This window comes from Primulina tabacum, chromosome 11, assembly GCF_025594145.1.
Source record: "Primulina tabacum isolate GXHZ01 chromosome 11, ASM2559414v2, whole genome shotgun sequence".
NCBI classification, from domain to species: Eukaryota; Viridiplantae; Streptophyta; class Magnoliopsida; order Lamiales; family Gesneriaceae; genus Primulina; species Primulina tabacum.
In genome coordinates, this window is record NC_134560.1 from 9,235,234 (window position 1) to 9,261,921 (window position 26,688).

General features: G+C 33.4%; 3 protein-coding genes across 4 annotated transcripts; 2 read left to right on the plus strand and 1 right to left on the minus strand.

Moving 5' to 3' along the window:
• Positions 1 to 442: 442 nt before the first annotated feature.
• Positions 443 to 7,652, minus strand: LOC142518763 (potassium channel AKT2/3-like). The gene is given in 12 exon segments (XM_075621577.1): positions 443 to 733; positions 843 to 1,409; positions 1,486 to 1,561; positions 1,813 to 2,001; positions 2,262 to 2,582; positions 2,676 to 2,915; positions 3,142 to 3,371; positions 3,374 to 3,458; positions 3,829 to 3,875; positions 4,511 to 4,692; positions 4,777 to 4,995; positions 7,396 to 7,652. Coding segments are annotated over 12 exon segments (2,484 nt in total). The 5' UTR covers positions 7,593 to 7,652; the 3' UTR covers positions 443 to 602.
• Positions 7,653 to 10,984: 3,332 nt separating this feature from the next.
• Positions 10,985 to 13,459, plus strand: LOC142519492 (uncharacterized). Of its 2 annotated transcripts, none has more exons than XM_075622526.1 (3): positions 10,985 to 11,445; positions 11,763 to 12,196; positions 12,626 to 13,459. In XM_075622526.1, the coding sequence occupies exons 1-3, from the start codon at positions 11,260 to 11,262 to the stop codon at positions 13,068 to 13,070; spliced, it is 1,065 nt and encodes a 354-aa protein (XP_075478641.1). In that variant the 5' UTR covers positions 10,985 to 11,259; the 3' UTR covers positions 13,071 to 13,459. The 2 variants fall into 2 exon arrangements, with proteins under 2 accessions (XP_075478641.1, XP_075478642.1); XM_075622527.1 differs by having other exon boundaries at positions 11,262 to 11,449.
• Positions 13,460 to 14,059: 600 nt separating this feature from the next.
• LOC142518634 (transcription factor bHLH160-like) lies at positions 14,060 to 18,223 on the plus strand. The gene is made up of 3 exons (XM_075621427.1): positions 14,060 to 15,315; positions 15,489 to 15,851; positions 17,988 to 18,223. Exons 1-3 carry the CDS (start codon positions 14,845 to 14,847, stop codon positions 18,060 to 18,062), a joined length of 909 nt encoding a protein of 302 aa, XP_075477542.1. The 5' UTR covers positions 14,060 to 14,844; the 3' UTR covers positions 18,063 to 18,223.
• Positions 18,224 to 26,688: the final 8,465 nt, after the last annotated feature.

A 26,688-nucleotide genomic window follows, 5' to 3' on the forward strand; every position in this document is an offset into this window, starting at 1 on the left:
TGTTGCAGAATCTGCAAGTGTGTTATTTGACAAGTGATGCATGGGTGGTTTCACTTTGGCACATTCTTTTTAAACATGTAATTAGAAAAAATAAGTGTGTTTTGTTTTAATATTTTAATAGTTTGTTAATGTTAAATCTTTAAAACTATAGTTTATTGGGTTAGAATATAGTAATTGGATTATATTTATATATGAATAGTAACTATAAAGCAATAAATTTTCCAAAACAAAAAAAAAAAACTAAATATATCTGGAAAAATGTAAAATGAGAACATTTGAAACATGAAAAAAAGATCTGTTCTAATTTAAGTGGGAAATATCAAACTTCAAAGACAGTTATGTTACTATATTCTATAAAATGATTCATATAACTTCAGTTATTCTCGTTAAGGGGAAGAAAATATTTCTTTTTTTAGTTGGACACGAACTCGAAATCTCGTTCTAAATTCGGGATTTTTGGCGGGGGAGAGAGTTTTCCACGAGTGCTACCAGTTCCATTCTTGTAAATACAGATTTAAGTTTTCGACAACACTTTCATCTGTTCGATATCTCACGATTATGGGTAAACAAGAAACTTTATACTTATTTTCTGCGTCAGATGCTCACCAAATTATATGCCGACTCTCGACTATAAACACCTTATCATTATCTCTTATCACTTCGATTGAGTCGATCTCAGCGCCTTCTTCATTCCATAATGATGCATTAGTGGCATCAAATCCGAATTTTCGACCTGCCAGAATCGTTGAAATAAAATTCATGGAACACATTTCAACACTCAAATTCTTCAAGTTATTGTTAAACTGCTGAAAAGAATGCACATATTTTGATCATAATAATACCTGCAACAGTCTTGAGCTCAGCCACTGAGCTTGGCAACCTAATCAACCTCCCCGGCTCGGCTGAGCAACTTGTCGTTCTACAGCTTCCCGGATTTCCTCTGTATATAATGATCCTCCAAGAACAATGCGACTCGGATGTTTCAGAATTACATCTCTGCTCGTTTCCTCCTGATGAGACAACAGCTCTTTTCGATGTCTTGGGCATGACTACACGATGTCCTACATCTAACTCTTGAAGAATTCGATTCGAGTTTAATGGATAAAACTTATTTTTAACTATTTCTTCGGCTTCAGCACCATTTATCAGAAGAAATTTCATCATTTCCACATGGTTTTCTATGTTTGCAACCTGAATCGGAGTCGTTCCAGAGCTATTCTTGGAGTCCACATGAAATCCATGTTCAAGCAAATCTTTTATCACTATTACGTTATTTCTTTTTGCTGCTGTACATAAAAGGTCACCGGCCACACAAAGATCGGAGATGGAATCCCAACTGTACAGTATATCGAATATGGAATGTCGCTTTGCTGCTATGGCATCCCATAAAGCTGTGTTTCCTTTCGAATCTGTATTTGTAATCTTTTAGTTTAATACCAAGATTAAGATTCTTTGCAAATTCAGACAAAGGGGCTGTACTTTTACCTTTCAGATATAAGCTACAAGCATGCTTCAGCAGCACCAAAACACAGTCTTTGTGCCCGTTTGAAGTTGCAATATGCTGATGTTTTTTCACAAACACCATCAGCTAGGATCACAGGATTTATAATATTCCAAAGCCAGAGTATATTCTTTTATTTCTGATGGGCACATTTTGCTTTTTTTCCTCTTGAAACCATACATTTCATTAGTACTACTCATATTTGTTTGATCATTGTGCTTTCGATATGATTTATGCCTTACTCATATTTGTTTGCCAACATAAATCATATCAAGCACAATGATTTGCTATCAAGTTTTCGAGAAACATACCAATGGGGTCCTTCCGTTGACGTCTCCAACATCAGGGTCGAATCCTGAATCGAGTAACTCATCAAGAAACAGCGCATTTCCGGTACTTGCTACACTCAGCAAATTAATCGACGCGTTAGAGTCACCATTGTCTTCCACATCTCCAAGAAACGAATCCCGAATATGTAAGTCTTCGAGCATTTTGTGATGCTGAAACAATATCATGTTACAATGTATTTACACATTGGTTTTCAAACAAAAGCTGTTTATTACTGCCACAATATAAAGGCAACATGTCGATCTTTTGAGGAACCGAATGAGCTATATATACTGAGTAGAGACTACGTCTTAGTTACACGGTTGGATAATAGGGAACATATAAAGTCCTAAGTCGATACATTAGATTTTACCAGTTATCTTGTATTTGAGATCAGGTACGATATTTTGGTATTATATACTTATCAACCAACCTGAAGATAGTTTTTAACCATGATTACGTAGTCTTTTTCTCTGGTCTTCACTGCTTCAGTAAGTGAGCTTGTTTTGAGCCTGAGCAGCTGCGAAATCGTCTTTGTTCGGTATGTAAACTTTTGAGGACTAAAACAAAATGCTCCAAATTCTCCAAAAACGTCTCCGGATTTGAAAACCCGGAAAACTTGTTCTTTCTCTGTTTCACATTCTACCATTTCTACTTCTCCAGACACAATAACATAAATATCATCTGATGATGCCTCGTTCTGTACTATAATGTCCTCTCTTGGAGGCACATATTCTGCTTTCATATCCGCAATCTGATCGTTAGAAACAAAATTTAAACGAATCTAAGTGCTTTCCATATTTCAAGAGATGGTAAGAATCGTGCATTTTCATGCAAGTTTGCATACCAGAAAAAGAAGAATCTCCCTAGAAACGCCTCTGAAGAGGTAAACCTTCTCTAGAGTAGGCAAGAACAAGTGCTGCTGGATACTTATACATAATGGTTTTGGGAGCTGTTCAATGAGCTTCTGCTGGTTCAATCTCTCTGCTTTGAATCTCAGGCACATATAAGCCATTATTTTCCCTTTCAATCTTTGTGGCAACCGGTTTCGAGACACGAAACTTGATGTGGCCTCAATGCTGTTTCTCTAACAAAAACCAAAAACAGATAACTCTTAACCTCCCTATTATTGAAATTTCCAAGAAATATGAAACTGACGCTGACAACAGTTCATGTGAGAAGGATGTCACAATCATTCCTTCGTTAAAAACGAAAGATAAAAAAAATCAATTGCTTGATCGAGCTGAGTATGTTCGAATAGACATTGGAGCCTGAGCTCAGGCACAGTTTCTAGCTAAGACAAGAAAACTTACAAACTCCATGGTTCTTCGTGTGCCCTCGACTACCAAGTTAGTCATGTTACCGATGATATAAGACGTCAAGCCGAGATTCAAGAGCATGTAGAGGATGATGAAAACCATTTCTAAAGAGTTGACAGCATGGATATCCCCATAGCCAACTGTGGCCATTGTGGTGACGGACCAATATAGTGCTGAAATGTATCTAATCCGAAGGCTTTCGTTCTTGAAATTTGGATTGGAAATCCAATCCATGTGTTTTCTTTGTCTGGATATCTGTCTGCTATCAAGTAGGCCACACACGCAGCACAATGCACTAACAGAAGTGTTACCTACGACCACATAATCACATGCATAATTTTTTTTGAGGATAAATGATAAATCATTCATTCATACGATAACGCTACCCAAGTCATAGTTTACAAAAGAGCTTAAAAATATATATGGGGCAACAGTCACTAAATTCCTCGGAAAGATTAAGGTGAAAACCATAAGCTCCTAGCTGGTGAATGAGCAACATGATTAGCGGTACAAAGCGGTCTCAGCAATCAGACGCATAACTAAAACAAAGACTTTGTGTGGAAATTATATATATATATATATATATATATATATATATATATATATATATATATATATATATATCTGAATATTAGTTGTCGTTTTTTAATGGATGAAGAACAGTTGTTTTGTGGTACTTACAAACAAGAGTCTAGCACATCTGACCCAAAAATAGCTGAATCTGATATATGTAACATTTAAGAAGTATATAAGCCCTACATAATCTTAACTATATATTGTTGTATTATTATGCAAAAAATTGTATCTGTAGTTTTTGTTGTACATGTTTTTTTTTTTTTTTTTTTGCGATTTTGGTCGTGTGTTTATCAATTTTCAGCTTTAATTGTCTATCTTCCGATTTTAGTCATTTTTTGTATATTAGGAATGTTAATGTGACATTACATACCTTAGCATCACGTCAGCTTCGCATTGTTACCACATCCGTGTTATTTCGGATAATGACTAAAATTGAAAGAAACAAAAATATAATGAACTAAAACTGAAATTCGACGACATATATAGATTACCAAAATTGTAAAGAGACAAACACAAGTGACCAAGAATGTAATTTTCTAAAATGTAGAAAAGTAAAATTTTAGAAAGTAATTTTGATCTCATGGTACATATATCCTTATATGTTTTAGTCGAGAAAATTCTTTCACGATCAAAAATAATACTTTTCAAGCTATTTTTTTTTTAAAATGCTATAGATTTAACCTATTTGTATCGATAGAATATTTTTAAATGTTGTATCTAATATCTTTCATCTGTAAAATTTATTTGTTGAAAAAAAGTTTATATTAGATTTCGGACATTGTATGTACTTTTTGGTCCATGAAAACTAACCTGGTAAAAAATGAGTTGACTCGACGGAGACGCCACAATCGAAGGACTCCTAGGGCGGAGTAAGCGACGGAGAGTTGATGCTCGCCGGAAATCAAGAAAGCTATTGTCTCAAATGGGATTGTTGAGAGAGCATCCATTATAAACCAAGTTGATAGGTACCTATATATATGCTACCAAAGTTTTGCAAACTTTTCACCATGTATCTCATGCAAAGAACACCAAAACAAACAAACAGAGACGAACCTTGTAGCAATTTTTCTCGAATCTGTAACCAAGAATTGTGTATTTGGGTCGATATAGGCGACGAAAAACGTCAAGACGATATCGATCGCAAAAAAAAAGTCCACAACCTTGTCTGCTATGTATAGTGGTGTGCTTGGATCGGGTTTTAGAAATGCGATTTCATAGGGAGATACCCATGCAGAGTATGCCACCAAAAGTACCATTACTGTCTCCCAACACCTACAAAGTAAACACTTTGTGTTATATATATATTTATTTGGTCATTTTGGTCACCAAATGTAATTTACTTAGTTTAACTTTCTTTTTTCCAAATATTTTATTATGTTATTTTCCGACATAAATAAGTTTCCCTTTTCTCTCTCTCTCTCTCTCTATATATATATATATATATATATATATATATAGTTTTGATACCCTGCACACCTATCGTGCACACCTTTGTGAGCACCGATGATGTGTCATTCACCCATTGAATGTGATGAAATATAGAAAAATTGCGCATCCAATGGATGAATGACACATCATCGGTGCTCACAAAGGTGTGCACGGTAGGTGTGCATGTTATCAAAACTGTATATATATATATATACACACACATGAGGTATGATTCTTAACAATAAATAAAAATATCACATTTAAATTTTAAACTTTAAAGGTCAATTACTCTAGAAAATATAAATTTATTTTTTCTATGTAGCAAACAAGTATGTATCTTTTTAATTAGTTTTCCAAAACTTTTGTTTACAGTTTATACAAGTTAATTTAATACGCCAACAAAATGAAGTCATAAGCAGAAAAATGAATTTTCAATTTCGTTTCCAAGTTAAATTAATTTGAATTAGCAGTTTTTGATCCTTCTGACCCTGATCTTGATCCAACGCATGGAGACAGGGTATGTTCGTTATATCCTTCATGACTCGTTTAGGAATAACCAATTCATGGGGAGGTTGGAGTATCACAAGAAGGACTATAACGAATCCGGGGATTTTTCTTAGGAAATCATGCAATAGTTTATGAATATTTATTCATAAAAGTGAAAACTCTTTTGATTGATACTTCATTCACCTTTAGTATTTATGTATGTACTTATTTGTGCATGGCTAAAAAAATATACGTACAAAATTGTATTTTATGATTTAACTTCCTTATATATTCTATAACCAGGGGCGGATATTTTTTAAAAAAAATTTATTGATTTTTGAGTATTTTTTTTAGTTTTACTTTATTTTTGAGTTTTTTTTTTTAGTCATACTTTATTGGTGCAAATATTAGAAATTTTTTAACTACGAGGATTTTTAAAATGGTCTTCTGCAAATATTTATAATCAAATATGACTTTTGTCGTGTTTCACTCAAATGTTAAGTTAAATTTTAAAATTAGATTTAAATTCCAAATATATATTTTAGATCATTTTTACATTAACACAAAAATATATTAAATTGAGTTAATGTGATAATATAATTATATAGTTACAAAATATTTTATTAAATCTTTATTTAATTTATATTAAACTAAAAGTTTTATAGAATTTTAAATTTGTAGTATGAATTTGTGTATATTTATAAGGATTGGTTTTGAGAAAAATAAATTAAATAACCTTTCAAATTTTGCAAAATTTCGATGTGAATTATGGTATATTTGTTGTTATATGATTTATCAATGATTTGAATTTCGAGATTAACTGAATAATGTAACAAGCTTTTTCTTTTAATTAATTTCCATCTTATTCTTTCATGTATTCAATGTCCAAATCTATGCATTAATTTTTTACTGTTAGTTTTAAAAAATGATCTAAAATGCTTTTACCTTTGACATGGATGATTCCTAAGAGTAAAAAAAATTGAAAAATCCATTTTGGGTTCAAGACAAGGGAAAATATCAATTCAATACAGGGGTTGGGAAATATCAGCATCTATGAAAATAACCGACCGAAGTAAATTAAATTGAAAAATCTGTTCGATTTATTTTGAAGTTCGGTTTTAGTTTTTTAAAACATATGTTTGTTTGGCTTAGTTTCAGGTTTTATTATAAAAGTTTGGTTAACCGAACAAACTGAACTTTTATTTAAAAAAATAATATATTATTTTTTAATAAATTTTATGACGTTTATTGTCATATAAATAATAAATATTATAAACTTCTAATAAAATTTTATTAGACAACAAAATTAAAAGTAAATAAAATTTAAATTAATTTAATTCAATTTTTATTACATTTTTTTAATTAAAATGTGATTTTTTTAAAAAAGCTAAAAGTTCAGTTAATTAGGTTATCGACCGAAATAACCTAGTTTTTCAGTTAGATTTGTTCGGGTTTCCTAGTAAAGTTCGATTGGTTCGGTTTGCTTGTCGGAAAAAAATTTCGGTTAATTTGATTTTAGAAAATTCGGTTCGATTTTAACCAAATACACATCCTTATTAGTATCTAAACTCGGACGTAGCCAACCCCAAGTATTTTTGAATCCCGGCTCCGCCCCCGTCTATAACTTGTAACAATACCTGCTTTATCGGAAACTACTTTAATAATATCTATAATTCTTTTTTCATCAAATTTTGCAGAGAAATTAAACTCATTTCATTGACAACAATCAATCTTTCTAACTTCTGAGAATATACATACCTGTATCTTGAATCCATGGGGGAGATAATTCTACCATCAGAATCATTAAACTGTGAAGTATAAGAAGTACCCAATGGGGGGACAATAATCTTGGAAAGATTCTTGAAACCTGTCGAGTTTTTTGATTCATCCTCATTTTGGACTCCCTTTCCCTCTTCATTTTTGTCGGACTCCATTATTTTCATTGCGCAGAACATTACCAAGATACAGCTTTAAGTAGCTAGCTAGAGGGCTGAGATATATACATACATAATGGATATATATATATATATATATATATATATATAATGTGTGCATGTGTGTGTGGGCGCGCGAATATAGTGGCATACATAATGGATGTGATTCTTGGAAGGAGTAGTATTATGTATGCTGTGGGTACGTAGGTATAGTGGCCAAATAGTGGGATCGTATGGGATTGATCGACTGATTCTTAATTTTATGATGATGATAAGGCGTTTAGTGGGAACATTTTTTTGTTTGTTTTTTTGTTTTTACCAACAATATATAATAATATTTGCTAGAATTTATACTTTTGATTTGGACATTAAATATATATATATATCAAAATATCTCCAATAACTTTTGATAATTTCAAAAAAATCAAAAAACTGTACAAGCACGCAACGCATGCGTCAGGATCATAGTATATATATAAACATACAACAATAACTTGTGATGGAATTTTACGGTCTATGGAGATAATGCTACACCACACAATTGTACGACGGGTTAATTTCATACAGGATATGTATATATGCTCGTGATTTGAAAACACGGAGAGTTAATAGATCATTTTTCTTCACGAGTGTTTTCAGCAATCTCGTGATTTCACAGAGGTAGTATATGCAATTATTATTGTGAAAGAAATGATTTATTGAGTATATATATTAATTTATGGGATTTAAGAATTTTAAAACAATATATGCATGGCAAATTTTGATTTTTATTCAATTGGTGAGTCAGTGAGATGAATCTGTTCATTTCTTCCGCTACCTGCCCGGTGACCTGATTGTGTTTTATGTAAAAAAAGAGGGATTCAAATAAAGTTTTGGGATATTGGTAATTATACTAATAAATTCTACACAAATAGGAATTGAAAAAATTATGCCATGAATAAAATTAGGACCATTTTAATTAATACTAAAAAATTTCGGTTAAAACCGATGACTTGTAGCCCACTGACACCAAAATACCGGGTTTGAAACAATATATCGAGTTTGATATTCAATTGTAACAAATCCGGTTCCAAACTTGAGTAAAATATAAAAAAAAAAAACTAAAGAGCAAACAATAACAAACAACGTTGAGCATTTATGTCATTAATTAAATTAAATTATGTACATGTCCATCCACATAAGTTTTTGACAAGGGAATATAATATCCATCCCTTGAAGAATGGACATATACATATTTTAATTTAATTAATGATCACTAGTTTGTTTTCCATCCCTTGAGGAATGGATTTAAAATCAAATCCACATAAATCATTTAATCTAAATACAACCTCGCTGAATGCCTTCAGTTATTTGTATATCCAAATTGTCTGCACTTCTTTATTTTGCATAAGTATGTTTAGTACGTATAATTCCCATGTGTATCTAAAGCGGAAAATTGTTAGGTTGAATTTAAAATCACAAAAACCCTTTTAGACGGATTTCCGACCTGACCCGTGAAAATTATTACTTTTTATCTCCAGATTATTATTTTCACTGCAAAATTAGCGTATTTTGGTAGTTATGTTATGAAAAATATCGTGTAATATATGTCGATTTGAGTGAGAAGTATTGCTTTCTTTTTTTCTACGCCTCCCCGGAATTCATATTCATAAGCCTTCGAGCGTCTAGTTCTTCTGATTTTGCTAACATCCTTCGATGACAGACAGGCCGACCGATTATTTTCTTGTCAAAAGTATATTGAGTAACATATATTGATTTTAAGTGAAAAATATCATTTTTTAAATCAAAAATATTATTTTTCACTATATGTATTGATAAGTATAGAAGATAATAAGCAGTGTATAATTGATATTCACTTATCACTTATTTGTTCTTCTTGAAATTTACCTCAAATTTGAGGGGCACAATTTACATTTTCACATATTATCTTCAATCTTTGATCATGTTAGTTTTTAGGTAAGATATTGATTTTTTCTACTATGAAATAAGATAAATTAATCTTGATCCTGCTACCAAATTTTATAGTAATGATTAAGGATTTGGTGGCTTCATAATTATACCTTAGACAATTTTCTAGGTGGATGAAAGCAACAAGACCACAAGCTTTTTGACCATTAAGATAACTTGTTCCATAACAGTAACCATTCCAGTCCCTTTCTATACCTATAAGGTGCGACAATTTTTAGTACAATGCCATTCATGCTATATCAATTTTGGCGATATTAGACATTTCGATTTTACCTAATTAATTCGGGTAACAAATGTAGTCTTCATTAAAGATCATAACGGTTAATATCGTTTCTGCTAGGGACATGACCGGCGATAGAAAAAATGGTAAGATTGATATATAAGAGATATGAAAAAACCAGCAGATAGACATGTAGCATCCCGAACTCAAAGGCCTAACAGCTCGACCCATTATAACTCAAGTAGATGCACTATGCGCTTTCAAAAGTATAAGGAAAAAATTACGATTTGATTAACAACTATATACAGCTCTTGACCTATTATTAAGCGTTTGATCCTAACGCTAGCAAGAGATCACAATTGAATGAGTGAAACTAAAAGTGTGGAATGATTGAGCGAGGAACATCATGATCTCGTAGGAGTGAACAAACCCCAACGTTCCCGAAAATTGTGTTCTCGGTTCGAATTATATAGTTTGCATGCAAAATGAATTTCTAAAATGGATATGGCTATGTAAATGGATTTCAAAATGAATTTCTTTTGAGATGGAGTATGGGATTTAGATGGGTTGAACTAGAAATTCCGATTTTTCGAGTGAAACCTTTATACTTAATATAGCCCAAATGTTTCCAGCCCAACCTTGTTTCCCTAATTTTTAGGGGATAAAGGCTAATCTTTATTGATTGGTGCACCAGAGTTATACTGGTTTTTTTTTTTTTTTTTTTGGGACATAAAATTCAAGAAAAATGGTAATTTTCTTTCTATATGTTTTATCTTTGTAATTGTGGTCTTTATAGTATTAAACTTAAGTTTTATTTACATATATCTCAATTTTTAGTAATTTTATTAATTTTTCATTGAAAATAGTGATATTACACTATGGGCAAAAACTTATGTGACATGGTCTCACATGTCGTAATTTGTGAGACAGATATCTAATTTGGGTCATTAGTGAAAAAACATTACTTTTTATGCTAATAGTACTTTTTATTGTGCATATCGGTAGAGTTTACCCGTCTCACAGATAAAGATTCGTTAGACCGTCTCACAAAAGACCTACTCTACACTACGAGAGTGTCTTCGTGTTAACATCAATTCATTGTCATATTGGTATTATTGAAAAAGAACCAAAATCACAAAAAATACAAAATAAACACTAATTTTATCAGGTCAAAATTGCAAAAAGACATGTATATATATAATAAAATTTGCAATTTTTACTAAAATTTAAAATGGGATTCTAATTATTATATCTATCTATACGAAAAAGAAATAGTGTAAAAATAATGACAATGTATCTCAACGAAACACCGCCCAGTAAAAAGCTCCTAACAAGGCGCTTCATTCTTGGAATATCTTATTTTCCTACGATCACACATTTGTTTGGACAAAATCTCCATTTTCTTGCATTCCTACCATTTCCACTCAATCTCCCCCCCACCTTTGTCTCTCCCTGCAACCCTACTTTTCTTTCTTTTTCCTCCATTTTACCCACCCTTTCATGGGAGATCCCCCGAAGTCACCTACTCCCAACTTTTACGGAATTCTTGGAATTTCAAGAACTGCATCCCTCTCAGATGTTGGCAAAGCATATAAATCACTTGTAATGAAATGGCATCCAGATAGAAATCCATCGAACAAAGCCGAAGCAGAAGCCAAGTTTAGCTCCATCAATGAAGCGTATAGGGTGTGTACGTCCCCATTTCCATGCTATATAAGAATTCGAATGAATGTTATTAGGAATTACATCGATGACATATAGTTATTCTCATTTGACATAACTCGTCTTCGGGGTCCGGCCCTGCATTGTACGACACAAGCTAATGAATCCCTTCTCATGTATCGATATTACAACGGCACACATGAATACCTTTTTTTTTAGTTGAGGAGAAGAATATTATAACCGTATCTCGTCTCAACCTTGAGATCTTGGTGTCAGATGAGCTACAAAGCATTGACACACATGAATACTTTTGTTTATGTTATTTTTTGAATAATTTTCAGGCTATTAGCACCAAGAAAAGAGAAGAAGCAAATGCCTGCAACGGGGACCATCATGAACCACAAACACCAAAGAAAAAGCCATATGATATTCAAGATGGAGAATTTCACATTTCTAGTCCGAAGCTGCTTTCGCGTACCACAAGCCGGATCAGCCCTTTAACAGGAAGCATAACTCCTACATCAGCTGAGTTCTATGCATCATTTACTAAGACTAGTCCAAATGGCACTCCTCCGACTCCTAGCACACCAAAAGAACAAGCGGTTCTATCGAAAGTCACAAGCCGTCGAAGCACAACTCCGATTTTCTTTTCACAATCAGCGGTTCGGAGAAAACCTCAACCAATAGAGAAGAAGCTTGAATGCACGCTTGAAGAGTTGTGTGTTGGAAGTGTTAAAAAGATCAAGATCACAAGGGATGTCATCTCGAATACCGGGTACGAAAGAGTGTAACTTATTCATTTCTCTTCTTTTTAAAGGTTTTTGGCTTTCTCCCTCTACACAGTCGTTCTCCCTTCTAAATTTTGACTTGAAACATCGAGAGAAGAAGTGATTTTGACCTAAATGTAAGATAACCAAGTAAATCTCAATGTAAGGGCAATTTTTATAAAACAGATTACACATGAAAATATGATTTGTTCACATTTGAGGACAGGTAAATGCCCTTTATAGTTTATTCTATCCGGGAAGCAAATTAATGAAAATAGGCTATATATGTCTTCTAACTGCCATGCCAATCACACATGGAGTAGCATAAATGGAACGACAAGTCCAACGGAATATTGGAAATATTAACCAAAAGAAGGGTATAACTAAAAATTTCATTGGCTACGCCTTATATAAGACTCGTCATTTTAAAATGACAGGTTCTTTGTTGAAGAAGAAGAGATACTAATGATCAGAGTGAAGCCAGGGTGGAGAAAAGGAACAAAGATCACATTTGAAGGGAAAGGAGACGAGAGACCGGGCACTCTTCCAGCTGACATAATCTTCGTAATCGATGAGAAAAGACACCCGCTATTCAAACGAGAAGGCGACGATTTGGAACTAGGAGTTGAAGTCCCTTTGGTGCAGGCACTCACAGGATCCACAATTCCTGTCCCTCTTTTAGGAGGAGGGCATATAACCTTGTCAATAGATGATATCATATATCCCGGATACGAAAAGGCCATCCCGGGACAAGGCTTGCCTAAATCCAAAGAAGAAGGGATGAGAGGAGACCTTAGACTCAAGTTTCTGGTTGAATTCCCCGAAGAATTGAGCGACGAAAAACGTTCGGAAGTAGTTAGTATTTTAGAAGAATGTATCTGATTTCTTTCTCGTTCTTTTCCCGGCTATCTCATGGTTATTTCCTCATGTGGGCAGGGAGATTAAAGTGCGTAGATGCATTTAGTTTTAGGTGGTTAGGATTGTAATTATATGTATTCTCGCAATCCCAGAAACGTAACTGTAACACTGTGATCTAGACATGGAGATCAGAAGATGAAGATAAACGGAAAAGGATGAGTTTTTCTTCTTTACCCACAACTACTATCAAGTAAATGGAAAGCAGTGAAGAAGGCGATTCGACTAGGAAGGACGAAGCAAGTTTCGACCCATTTATTCCTCACAACACAAGGGCTTTGCAGAAGAGAAAGATCTTGAATTTCTAAATAAATCAACAGCCGAACTACCACTGAAGTGCAGGGGAAGCTTACGAGACGCCACGGCGAGGTTGAAGGCGGAGACGGCTTCTTCTTCTTCTTCTTCTAATAGCAGCTGAAACATGAAACGCAGCGTTTTGAAGCTACGGATGATCATATAATAATTTATTTTTACATCCTCTAAAAATATATTGAGATAATAAATTATTCTCTCTATTTAATTTCCTAGCTCTCTCCATTTTTCATTAAATTAGAAATAAGTGAATTTTTATTCCATTTTGTACTTCAACATGCATGGCAATGTACTAGCTTGCTATGTATTGTACTGCATAACACAATATACAGTAAACAATCAATTAAGCAAAGCTTTATAATTAAGATAATATTTATATTATCTTCTCTTTTAGAAAGTTTTCTATATTTTTTTTGTAACAAATACAGATTTCATTTTGTTAAATTATTGCCGGATCGTATTTTGTGAAACAGATCTCTTATTTGGGTCATCCATGAAAAAAAAATTACTTTTTATTGTGAATATCGGTAGGGTTGACCTGCCTCACATATAATTATCCATAAGACCGTCTCACAAGAGACCTACTCAATAAAAATTTGCGGGTGAGCCAACTCTTGACAATTAATTAGAGGTTATTACGAAAAAAATATATTTAATATAGATATTTAATTAATTAATTCGTACAAAATATAGCATTATTTTTTTTTAGTCATGAAGGCATAATTTGTCTATGACTTCCATAGTTAAATCTTTTAAATATTCTCTTTAAATACATTTTGTAATTGACTTTCTAATTTTATATGCCAATTAGGATTGGTTTTTTTGGGATTCTTTTACTTTGACTTGATGAAAGGATGTTGAGGCATCTTTCTTCTTTTTCCCTCTTAATTCTTTCTTCCATTTTCTGATCTTGATTCTCCATTCTTGAAACTAGAGATCATCTGTTGCTAACTAATCTTTTGTTTTCGTTTGGTTCCATCTAGATTTTCTTGGTAATTTCGACTTTAATCTCACGTATATATAGTGTGTGTGTGTGTGTGTATATTATATCCCAAAATTTTTCTTGATTTTAGATGATAGTCATCAAGAAAATCATATGTATAAATATATTGATCTTTTCTTGAAATATGTTACAGATGCTACAAAACTGTTCATTTCTCCATTAAAGTCCCAGAGTTCTTACTTTATAATCTCTAAATTGATTACTTTTGATCTCTTACAATATATCCGTGATTGTATATATATATGTACGCATACTTGAGGGATATAATCAGCACACACAAAAATATAAAGTTGGTTTCTCTGAAGATTGTAGTCGTCGTCGCCGTCGCCGCATTTCCAGTGAGTCCAACAAAATTAGGTTTTTCATTACTAGTACTGTTTGAGGGAGATTTTTTTGGGAAAATTTCCCATTTTCATACTCTAAAACATGTCGATTTTACCTCTTACTGATGCTTACGAGATTAGTAACATGGATTCTGAATTCTTGAACCATTTTGATCCATTGGATGATTCATTAACTCAAACATATCAAGAAATATCACGGCCACCGAGCGAGAACGATCAGCCTAGTTACTGTGAGATTAACCTAAATGGAACGAAGATTTCGGAATCTGTTTTTGAAGATGAGCAACAAAATTTGGCGAGAAAACGACAAGGGACGTTGGGTAAGGGCTTGAAAACGAAGAGAATCAGCAACCCTAATTCCAAGAAAACGAAGAGGAATAGTAAAAGTAGTAATTGTAAAGAAACTTCAACATTGGAGCAAATTGATTTGCAGGAAGGGACATCAGTTGCAAAGAAGATGGATCATAATGCTAAGGAGAGAATCAGACGGATGAAGATCAACGCATCCTTCCTCGCTCTACGAGCATTACTTCCCGATTCCAGACGATCAAAGGTTTCTTTTATTTATCATTAGAACTTTGTTTTTGTTATCAGTTATTATTTTACTGTGGAGATATATTGAATTTGAATTTTCGTTGTTTAAATTATTTAAACAAATGAAAATGATTTCAAACTTCACATGCAACCCTCTCAGTCTCTCTAAATTTACTTACGTACATCTCGCAGAAGAAGTGGAGTGCACCGTCAATAGTGGATAGAGCACTGAAATACATCCCAGAGCTGCAAAATCAGGTCCAAGAATTGAAGTCCAAGAAACAAAGTTACCATCAACACGAACCGTCACCAAAAAACAATGAAAATCCCACTTCAAATCTTGATGCAGATCGCTCCATTTCCATCTCTAGAGTCAATCGAAATGAAGCAATCGTCCAAATTTGCATGCCGAGCTTAAATGACGATCACCATCGAAAGGATTCGGCGTTCGCAAATATGTTGCAGAAAGTGGGAGACGAAGGATCGTTTATCATCATCGGTGCTTCGACACTTTGTGTGGGTGAGAGTAGAATCTGCCTCCATCTGCATATCCAGGTATGTAAATTCTTTGTATCTATGTTTTCCTAATTGTCTAGCTCTTTGTTGGTCCCCAGCAACGTTATTTTATAATATTTCCAAGGAATTTTGAACATGGTAAGGACGAATAGGCATGAGGCATCTTTTTTGGAGTACCTAAAAATAATTAACAAATTCATGCTGAAAATGTACTGCAATTGTACTATACAAACACACATTTGTACAATCTACTTTTTTTTTTTTGGAAAATACAATTTGTACAACCTTAATTACAGTATTAAGTTGTAGGGTTCGAGGGTTTGAAGTTTCAAATTAATTGAATAATACTACTCTTTATAGTTGGATATATAAAGTTTTGAGTCTAGATTTGAATTTAATCAAGTTCATTTAAATTTCAGGAAATGAAGTTTTTTAAGCTTAAGTTCGACTCGGTTCGGCTTTGAAGTATATAAAACTATAATCCAAACACGATATTTTTGGTTTTACGTTATAAAACCAAAACAAGAAATTTGGATTATGGTTCGATATGATTTTTGATTTTTCTAGTTTTTGATTTTTGGTTTTTTCCAATTTAGAGTCACAAGTAGAAGAAGCTGCAAAATGGAATGAGTCTGAAAATGAAATGACAATGAAATGACATATATGTTCATTTACGTTGCCTATATCAAAATTAATGGAGTTGGAAATAGAATCATCCTTCTTTGATATCAGCAAGGGATCCATCTATATCTTGAATCACTATTTCAATTTTTTTTTCTTGACGACAAGTTTTCCTTAGGTCAGTTTATGAGCCAACAAAATATTTTTCTCTTCGAAACCCATTGGAAGGAGGCAGCTGATTTTTGATAGATGCCTTAGGATGTGGGCCTATCTAGACTACGATCGGATTTCAACTTGATTGAATATGTTCTTTCACTACTAATATTGGATATATCTGATGGTTGAAGAACATCGTCCGATTCTTGCAAGTGTCTTTGTGAACATGAACAGATGAGATTGAGTTTTCACTTAAAAATCGAAGGGAATGATCCCATGAAATAGAGAATATGTATTCCATAGGAACGAGGATGCTCTCATTCAATGGATATACCAAGAATGAGGTTTGAAATATCCATTACATTCTCATCTCATTTCATTGTACCAAACATGACATTAGTTCAATCACCTTCTCAATCCCCAAATGAGTTGATTACATGTGTGTGTGTGTATTTTAGAGCCCAAATGATTTAAGCTAGGTAATTAGTTATAACACAAGTTTATTGCCAATAACAAACTACTAGAAAAGAGAGAAAGAGCTCAGTTGAAGTTCTAAATACTTTAACATAAGTAATTTTTAAATTAATCATGGATTGAAAATTTCAACAAAAGTAAACTAATATATGAAAAAACTACACTTTTGGTCATGTAAATTTAGTCATTTTGTGATTTTGGTCATCTATATTATCAAATTTCAGTTTTAATCTTATATCTTTATATTTTTGTCAATTTTAACCATTTTATCTGGATTGCTGATGTGACACAACACAAGGCCAGTGCCGCATTGGTGTCACATTAGTACCCTTCAGAAAAAATTTCAATTTAAAAAACAGATTAAAACTAATATTTGACAACATAAAGTACCGAAATGAAAAAAGAGGCAAACATAGATGACCAAAAATTAAGTTTCCCTTGATATATATTGGAAAAATACAATCAATATACATGAGTTTGTTCGATCCTACCCATGCAGACAGTGCCTGCACGAACTAGGATATTGACAAGTGTCTAAAAATGACACATGTGATCAACGTCCTAGCCCGTGCAGGTAGCGCGTGCACGGATGGGATCAAATTTTCCATATATATGAGGGTTTGATCTAACAAAGTTTCATGACTTTATCAGGTTAGCTATTTGGTTAGGGGGATCTCAAATGCATTGTTCCAGCTGGTTCTTATCATAAAGATATCTGAGCTCATAAATTTAGAAATAAAATTAACTAACTGTTAGAAAATTATGGAAATTTTGCATTAATGATTTCACATAATTATCGGATTTACTTCATTTTTGGCACTTCTTCAGTTTAATTATATACGTAAATTTCTAAAACTATAGCAGCTGAAAACTTATAATAATATATTTTATTTTTCTTTTTGTTCTTTGTTTTTTTAAACTCAGGTTAATGGAAACTTGTCCGAAGATGAAGACTACGTGGAAGAACTGAGAGAAAAGCTTCTTTCTTGGCTAAGATGATGGAATCGATTATTCCATTTTTATTTGTATAGAAATATGTTTCTAAAGAGATATTAGAAATAATATATGCATACTGTATGTGTTCGATCAACAATTAAGTTGGTAAATATAGATAGATTATCGTATTAATCTCCAGGCCAGGTCTTATATATGTAACCTATGTGAAATATTTGATTATAATAAAGGAAGAATTGCTTGATTCAAAAATAATTAATGAAAATATGTATAGCACAAAACATATGAAAAATATATTAAAAAAAATATTTTGTTTGGTTTATATCATTAGTCTATGTAGGACCGAGCGCTTGCCGCTTTACCAAAAGCTATAGCTAGTAGTAATGGTGCAACTCAAATCTTTTAAACTGCACAGCAGCTCAAGCATCACGATTCGATCGCCCTACCAAGTAGGGACAATTATTGCACCCAACAGTCTACAAAGATGTACCTTTTCAAATCTAATAATTTTTTTCTATGAGAGTACTAACGTGACACCGAAAAATATTAACATGAAATCGAAAAATGATTATGTGAAATCAGAATATTGCTAAAATGATGCCAATTGCAAACATGTATTTTTTGACGTTCATACTTTTACATCACATGAGAGTACAAGACACAATGGAATGAAAACTGCAAAAATGTAAGTTTCTCACTATTTTGTAATAGCTGTTATGAATCTAAAAAATAAATTACTCTAAGGTGTTCTTTCATTAAATTATGATGATGATTTGAGAAATGTGACTTATTTCTGTCTTGGATTAAATTTTTCTTTTTAAAAAAAAAACAAAACTCTACTTAAAAAAATTGAGTAGATATCTCGTGAGACGGTCTCACGAATCTTTATTTGTGAGACGGATCAACCCTACCGATATTCACAATAAAAAGTAATACTCTTAGCATAAAAGTATTATTTTTCATAGATGACCCAAATAAGATATCCGTCTCACAAAATACGACCCGTGAAACTGTCTCACGCAAATTTTACAAAAAAGATTCAGTTTTACAAAAGATTTTGAGAAAAGTTTTGAGCTCTAAATCCCTAATGCACGCCACCAGTTTTTTTTTATATATAAAATATTAAAAAATATGGTATTTTTTCCATTAAATTTTTTTTTTAAAAGTAGTTCCACCTATATCGTGATGCATGTTTTTTTAAAATAAAAATTTACACCTCCCGATCTTATCATATTTTTAATTATTTTTAAAAACTATAGGAAATCACCCAATTCTTGCAATTAATTTTATTTTTATTTTTATAAAACACTCATTATTATCAACATTAAAATTATTGTTATTACAAACGACCATGACACATGTGTTACGCGTAAAATTATTATTATTATTTCATATAATTTTAAGAAGAATAAAAGTGATAATTTCATTCTGCATGGGTAAAAAGTTAATATTTAATGAGTTTTATAATGAGATGTAACAGAGTCTAATAGCTACGATGACTTGAATCTTTAAAGTGCAAATCATGTGAGCAATGAAATTCAGCTCAAGGAATATCAAATTATCTCAAGAAACTCGAAATTTCAGCTCAAGAAGTTCGAAACTTTGCAAACTCGCAAATCTCGAATTTGCTAATATTCAAACAACCTAAATTGAATACAAAGAACACCATTTTTGAATAATTAAACACATGGTTAATCAAAAATGGTTGTTTTGATTATGTAAACAATTATGTTTTAATTTTTATTTTTTCCCTAAACTTCACCTATAAATATCTATCCATTCTTCATTTCAAAAACACACCAAAACACAAAATCCTCTCATCTAGAATCATAAGTGTAGAATTGAGATAAAAGATTTTGTGTGAGATTTCTTAAGGAGTGTTTATCCTTGGAAGGAATAGGATTAGTGGAGAGAAAGTGAGTGTTAAAATCAGAGTTTTTTGAGTGAAATACTTTGTATTCTCAATTCTCTTGTCTTCTTTGTTATTAATAAAGAAGTGATCTCCTTGAGAGGTTTAGAGTGGATGTAACCCAATCTTGGGATGAACCACTATAAATATTGGTGTTCATCTTATTCATTGTTGATATTACCTATGATGTTCCGCTGCGATGTTATCTCGTTTATTTCCCTGATATCCCAACAGAATTATGTTAACTCATGAACTTGAATTTTTCTGCTCATGAATTCATGATTTCCAGCCAAGAAATTCGAAGATTTCAGCTCCTAAAATTCAAAAGTTAAGCTGCCAATTTCAGCTTGAAGTTAGACACATTTATGATGTAAGAAGGCTTTTTAGGTCATCGATGCGATCCCTAAAACGCATCAACTTTGACCACAATTATCATACAATTTAAGGTGCCTTTGGAGCCAATAAAACGTGTGGGAGGTTTCCCTTTAGACTACCATTTTGTGCTTTATAAATACCATACATAATCTGGAGAAAAAAAAATGAAACACCAAAACCAACACTACATTCTGAAATTTCGAATTTCCACAAGCAATAAGAGGCTGCCATTTCGAGTCACTATTGTGTCAATCTCGAAGTTTTCTAGGTGTAGAACTTCATGTCCAAATTTGGCAAGTCTAGTAGAGAAAACTCGACCAAGTCCTGTCCACAATCGAGCGAAGTTTCGTCCGACGTTTGAGTCTTGTTCGAGCACCTAGAATCAAAGGCTGTTCACATTTTTTATCCAAGAACTGAAAGTGGTGGGCATATGTATGTTTTAAAGAATATGTAACTGTGTTAAAATTCGATCGAATTACTACTACATGTTCTTTTATTCTTCCTTTCTTTTGCTTTTACTCGCTTTGTTCCGATTTGTTCGTGTTGCCGGGAAGTTCTAAAATCTCAATAAGTTGTCCGGAGAACTAAAATTTCAACGAGCTATCCTAAAATCTCAACTAGCTGCCCGAGAATTAAAAACTTTACGAGCTACCCAATTATTGTTCATGCTTCTTGGGCATTGTTCACGCTACCCGATCGACACCACTCACACATGTCGTCCACATACAATAGCAAAATGATATAATCATCACCAGATCTCTTGAAATATGTACAAAGATCTGCACTGCAGTCTATTGTATCCAAGGCTCATGATATAAGAATCAAATCTCTTGTACCAACATCTCGGCGCCTGTTTGAGACCATACAGATATTTGTTCAACCTGCAAACCAAGTTCTCTTTGCCTTTTTCCGCAAAACCTTCTGGCTGGAACATATAGATTTTTTTTTCAAGATCTACATGAAGAAATGCCGGGTCAAACACAACACATAATGACAACACTACTCTGACTGTTGTAAGTCGAACCACATGAGAAAATATCTCATTGAAGTCAATGCCTTCTTTTTTAGCATACCCTTTTAACACCAACCTAGCACGATACTGCTTCATTTAGTTATTGTCATCACGCTTGATCTTATAGACCTATCTATTTCCAATGGCTTTCCTATCTCGTGGTAGTGTAACAAGATCCCAAGTTTTATTCTTGTATAATGCCTCCAATTTTTCTTGCATTTCTATCATCCACAAGGATACATCCGAGCTTTGAGTAGCCTCGTGGAAACTCGATGGTTCACCATCCTCTAATAATAAAAAATATGCAATATTACTTTCAGTGACATTATCTGAAAGCCAAACTGGTGGTCTTCTGTCTCGAGTTGATTGCCTCACACTGAAAACCTTGGACTCAACACTTTCTTGTTCTTCGTGCTCTGGTATTACTTCACAAGAAATTTGACTTTTTTCCGTCTTATTTTCCACCTGAAATGTAGCAGTTTCTGAATTCAGTGTGTCTTTGTCTCCCTTTACTTTATCTTCCTCGAAGATAACATCTCTGCTGATGATAAGGTTGTGAACATTAGGATCCCACAAGCGAAACCCCTTTACTCCATCAGCATAACCCAAGAAGATACATTTTCTAGGATTTCGAATCCAACTTCGATCTTTCTTGTTCATTGTACAGAATGTACACAGGACTTTCAAATGTATGCAAATGAGAGTAATCTGTCGGCTTACCGGTCCATATCTCCATCGGAGTCTTCAGATCAATCGCCACTGAAGGAGAACGATTGATAATATAACAAGCGGTTTTGACTACTTCTGCCCAAAATGACTTGTCTAGACCCGCAGTCCGCAACATAGCTCTTGTTCTGTCCAACAAGGTTCTGTTCATCCGCTCCGTCACTCTATTCTGTTGAGGTGTGTAAGCCATCGTGAACTGTCTTTTGTTGCGTTCATGTTGAAAATACGCATTAAATTCTTCTCTGGTATATTCTCCTCAATTGTCAGTCCTCAGACACTTGATTTTCTTTTCAGAATCAAGTTCAACACGCGCTGTGAAATCTTTGAAGATCTAAAAAACATCTGATTTCTTCTTGATTGGATACACCCAACATCTCCTAGAAAAATCATCAATGAACGAGACAAAATATCTCGGTCCTCCTAGGGATACAACCGGTGCTTGCCAAACATCCGAATGAATCAGCTCCAATATACTTTTGCTTCTGGCAGTAGAAGTGTCAAACTTTAATCTGTGTTGTTTTCTGGTAACACAATGCTCACAAAAAGCTAGTGACACTTTTGTAAGTCCCGGCAGCAGCTTCTGTTCTGAGAGAATTTTCAAATTTGGTTTTAATATATGCCCGAGCTTTCTATGCCATAACACTATTAATTCTTCTCCTGAACCAATTGATGCAACATCTAGTTCTGTCTCTTTGTGTGTTTCTCCCAAAAGTACATACATATTTGCAGTTACTTTTTCCGCCTTCATAACCACAAGCGCAACCTTCACAATTTTCATGATTCCATTCTCGATACGGGTTTTGCACCCGATGTCATCCAATAGCCCCAAGGACAAAAGATTCTTCGTCGGTCCTTTCACATGTCGTATCTCCTGAATGGTGCGAATGGTGCCATCAAACATTTTAATTTTGATAGTACCGACCCCAGCGATTTTCAAGGTATGACCATTTCCCATGAATACAGATTCTCCTGAGACTGGTTCATAATGATCAAACCATTCTCTCCGGGACGTCATGTGCCACGTCGCTCCTGGATCCATAATCCATGTGTCACAAAATTTGTGCCTGCCTTCTGCAACAGTTGCTGCTTCGCTGAATAATATTTCAACACCGCCTGAAGTACTAGCCACATTTCCTTGAAAACTTTTCTAGATACACGTACACTCTTTCTTGAAGTGCCCTTTACCGCCACATTTAAAGCAGTAAATATTTTTCTTCTTACTTCTCGACATTGATCTACCTCGTCTTTGGCTCCCATTGGAGTCACGGTCCATAAATCTTCCTCTTATCATCAGCAAAGCCTCTGTCTGCTTCGAAGTTACCAACCTATCTTCCTTGTTCTTGTGCCGGATTTCTTCTCTAAGAACCACATTTAAGACATCGTCGAATCTTAATAAGCCCATAAGAATATTGTTGGTTATGTTGATGATAAGTTGATCATATGAATCTGGTAGACTTTGAAGTAGAAGCTCTGCACGTTCATTTTTCCTTATTTTATGCCCCATGGAAGTGAGTTGGGCAAATAGAGTATTTAGTGTGTTGATATGGTCGGTCATCGATGAAGATTCCGTCATCCGAAGAGTATAAGCCTTCTCTTTAGGAAAATCATGTTGTGTAACAACTTGACCTCGTACATCTTTGTCAGAGTATCCCAGATAAATTTTGCTGTTTTTATCTCAGAGATGCTTGACAATACTTCATCTGATATAGCCAAGTGTAAATTGGCAACAGTATTATCATTCATCTCATTCCACTTTCCATCATCTGTCATTTCCACCGGTCTATCTCCAATAGCCGCAAGCAATTCTCCTTTCTTAAAACTGTTTGTATCTTTATTTTTCATAGCATAAAATTGATTTCGTTGAATTTTGCTATCTCGTACATGTCCGCTATTATGTCTACAAAAATTTAGTAGACTAGACAAAATAATCCCTCCTTAATAAAAAAATCTCAAAAAATATTTTCTGTTGTGGAAGATTAGTCTAGGCTGCAACCACAGATCATACTCAGAATTTTAAGAAATTTTAAACCAAGGCTCTGATACCACTTGTTGGTCCCACGTGTGGAATTTGAGATAATAAAATCCGAAAATAAAGAATAAACTGGACATCGAGATTTACGTGGAAAACCCCTAAAAATTATTAGGATAAAAACCACAGGCAAGATGAAAAAAATTACACTATAATATTGTGGTGTACAACTCACTCACTGTGTTTCCAAAGAGAACACGCACTCTTTTAATACTGGAGAACAAACATCTTACAAATATTATAGAACTAAGAACTCAAATGTTATAGGATGAGAGAAAACTCGAAGAATAGATGATTTCAGAATGAATAAGGGAGTTTTATTTATAGAGCATCTGTCGGTTTTCATACGTGTTTTCAGCATTGCACTGCCCAACCAATTCCCCTCAACTTCTATTAATAACTTAGCCGACATGCAATAAATGTGGCTGACAACACACCCACATACCTTGCTCCTTCAACTCTTCCATAAAAAAATTATACTAACTTGCACCACAATGACGAATAATTTAACCGACATGCAATAAATGTGGCTGACAACACACCCGCATACCTTGCTCCTTCAACCCTTCCATAAAAAATTATACTAACTTGCACCACAATGAAAAACATAATCAAATTCACCCAAAAATGTTAAAACTTTATAGATCATATATACCATAAAATTTACGATAAGACATTTAATCAAACACATAGATTGCAATAAAAATCATTGTAATATGTTTCAATTGGTTTCAATTGATACGTCAAATAGTGAAGCATCACTTGCCTTGAGTTTTAAAGTGAGTTGGTTCAAACTTTGAAACCCGGGGATCAAAGAACACCAGAAATAAGCTTGTTTTCTTCAATGATTTCAGAAAGTTTGTTGAGTGTGGGGTTTTTTTTTTTTTTTTTTTTTTTTGTGTAACATAAGCCCCACTAGGTTTTTTTTGTATCGGGGAAAGTAAATTAAAAGCTTGAGTCCTAGTATTTTAATTATTCAAGTAGAGGGTGGGTGTACATTTTTAAATTTAATAATTGCTTCCCATTTAAACTTTATTTATGATCCTAGTACATGTATCATTAAAACTTTATACTTTTTTTTTAAAATACTTTGATCGTTTTCTGGCCTCTTTTCTCCAGCAAAGTCTCAAACTCATCCCTGAAAAATTAAAAATTTCTCTCGAATCCAGTTAGTAATAAAACTCATAAACTTTCAAATATTCAAATAACAAGTTAAATAAATTCACAGTTTAAATAAAAAAAGTCATGCGGGTTTTGTGAGTGATTTTGGGTGTTGCATTCTAGCATGATTAGTTTTTTTTTTAATATATGATTTGTGATTGTTAGGATCGAAAATATGTTAAGAGAGAGGTGAATAAATAAACACTTTAACGTTTTCTGGCAAGAACTTGAGCTAGCCCTCAAGCTGGCTCTAATAGTTGTTAGCTACCAAAACCTTTTTCTGGACTTGGCTAGATGTAGCTGGACATTTGAAAATTCTTTTTCAAAATGAGAAAAAGTCCGGCCGGATCTAGTGAATAGTTATATTTACTTGACTTCAATTTTAACAAGATGAGTTGGTAAAGTGCAAATAATAAATAATACAAAGAATTTTATGGATATTCAAAGTTTATTTTTTTTATGTCTCTCATTCTTCCACTTAGGAAGAAATTCACTAAAAGACTTTGTTTTTACAACAACTTGTAACAATCCACTTTGGTCTAGAGTAATTCAATGTCTAACTGAAACTTTTAGTGCAAACTCAACAAATAAAAAATTGTGTTTGTATAAATCCTTCGATTCAACAGCTAATACAACACTCGTGTAGATTGCTTTCAATATACAGCTTGAGTGGTTGTGTGGCACTTGATGATCTGATTGAAGTTTATGCGAGTTCTGAGTGAGCTACTTGAGTATGGGCCAATAAGTGTGCTTGAAAACACTTAGGCAACACTCTCGGGCTTCTATATGTTCCGTGTTCTCCGAATGAATGAAAGTAATTTCTTTTAATAGTTGACTTTCTTCGCAGCGTTCAAATTCTTGTAACGTTAAATTTTTTGCTTTTATTCAAAGTAAAAACATCGTCTCTTGTCTCCCTTCTTTTCCTAGCTAGTACCCAATAATTAATGCTCATTGGCATTATTCCATATGTGGAAAGAGACTGTTCTGAAATGTTGATCTTATGAGAAAGACTGCAGTGAGTCTTCGTCTCGAACACATCCATCTTGACTTCAGAATGGTTGGCTGGTCAAGTAAGCAATTCATCTAGAGATGTATGTCTTAGGTCTAGATAAGTAACTTGTCAGTGGAATAACTAGCTAAACAAGTCCAGCTAGGTCTTGAATGAAAAGGGATATCATCCAGCTTAAGTTGTCCAACTCGAGAGAGTAAATCAACTAGATCTGTAAATACACAAAATAGAAATTGTCCCTGAAACAGTTTGATAATATTTGTTATAGTTCAAAAATTGTTATTTGGAAAACAAATTAACAATGATACCACTATGTTAAACATGTAATTTGTAGAGATAATACGTGAATTTTCTTTTAAGTTGATAAGATATGGTAGTTATGAGTAAAATATAAATTTATTGGTATCACAATGTCGGACTGCTAAAGACCTTAACTTATATATATACACA

What these genes read in the sequence shown, in the direction of transcription:
- LOC142519492 (XM_075622526.1), top strand. Translation starts at nt 11,260, where the DNA reads ATGGGAGATCCCCCGAAGTCACCTACTCCCAACTTTTACGGAATTCTT. An exon ending in CCATCAATGAAGCGTATAGG is followed by an intron (nt 11,446 to 11,762) that starts GTGTGTACGTCC and finishes AATAATTTTCAG; the next exon opens with GCTATTAGCACCAAGAAAAG. An exon ending in GATGTCATCTCGAATACCGG is followed by an intron (nt 12,197 to 12,625) that starts GTACGAAAGAGT and finishes TTAAAATGACAG; the next exon opens with GTTCTTTGTTGAAGAAGAAG.
- LOC142518634 (XM_075621427.1), top strand. Translation starts at nt 14,845, where the DNA reads ATGTCGATTTTACCTCTTACTGATGCTTACGAGATTAGTAACATGGAT. An exon ending in CCGATTCCAGACGATCAAAG is followed by an intron (nt 15,316 to 15,488) that starts GTTTCTTTTATT and finishes TACATCTCGCAG; the next exon opens with AAGAAGTGGAGTGCACCGTC. An exon ending in GCCTCCATCTGCATATCCAG is followed by an intron (nt 15,852 to 17,987) that starts GTATGTAAATTC and finishes TTTTAAACTCAG; the next exon opens with GTTAATGGAAACTTGTCCGA.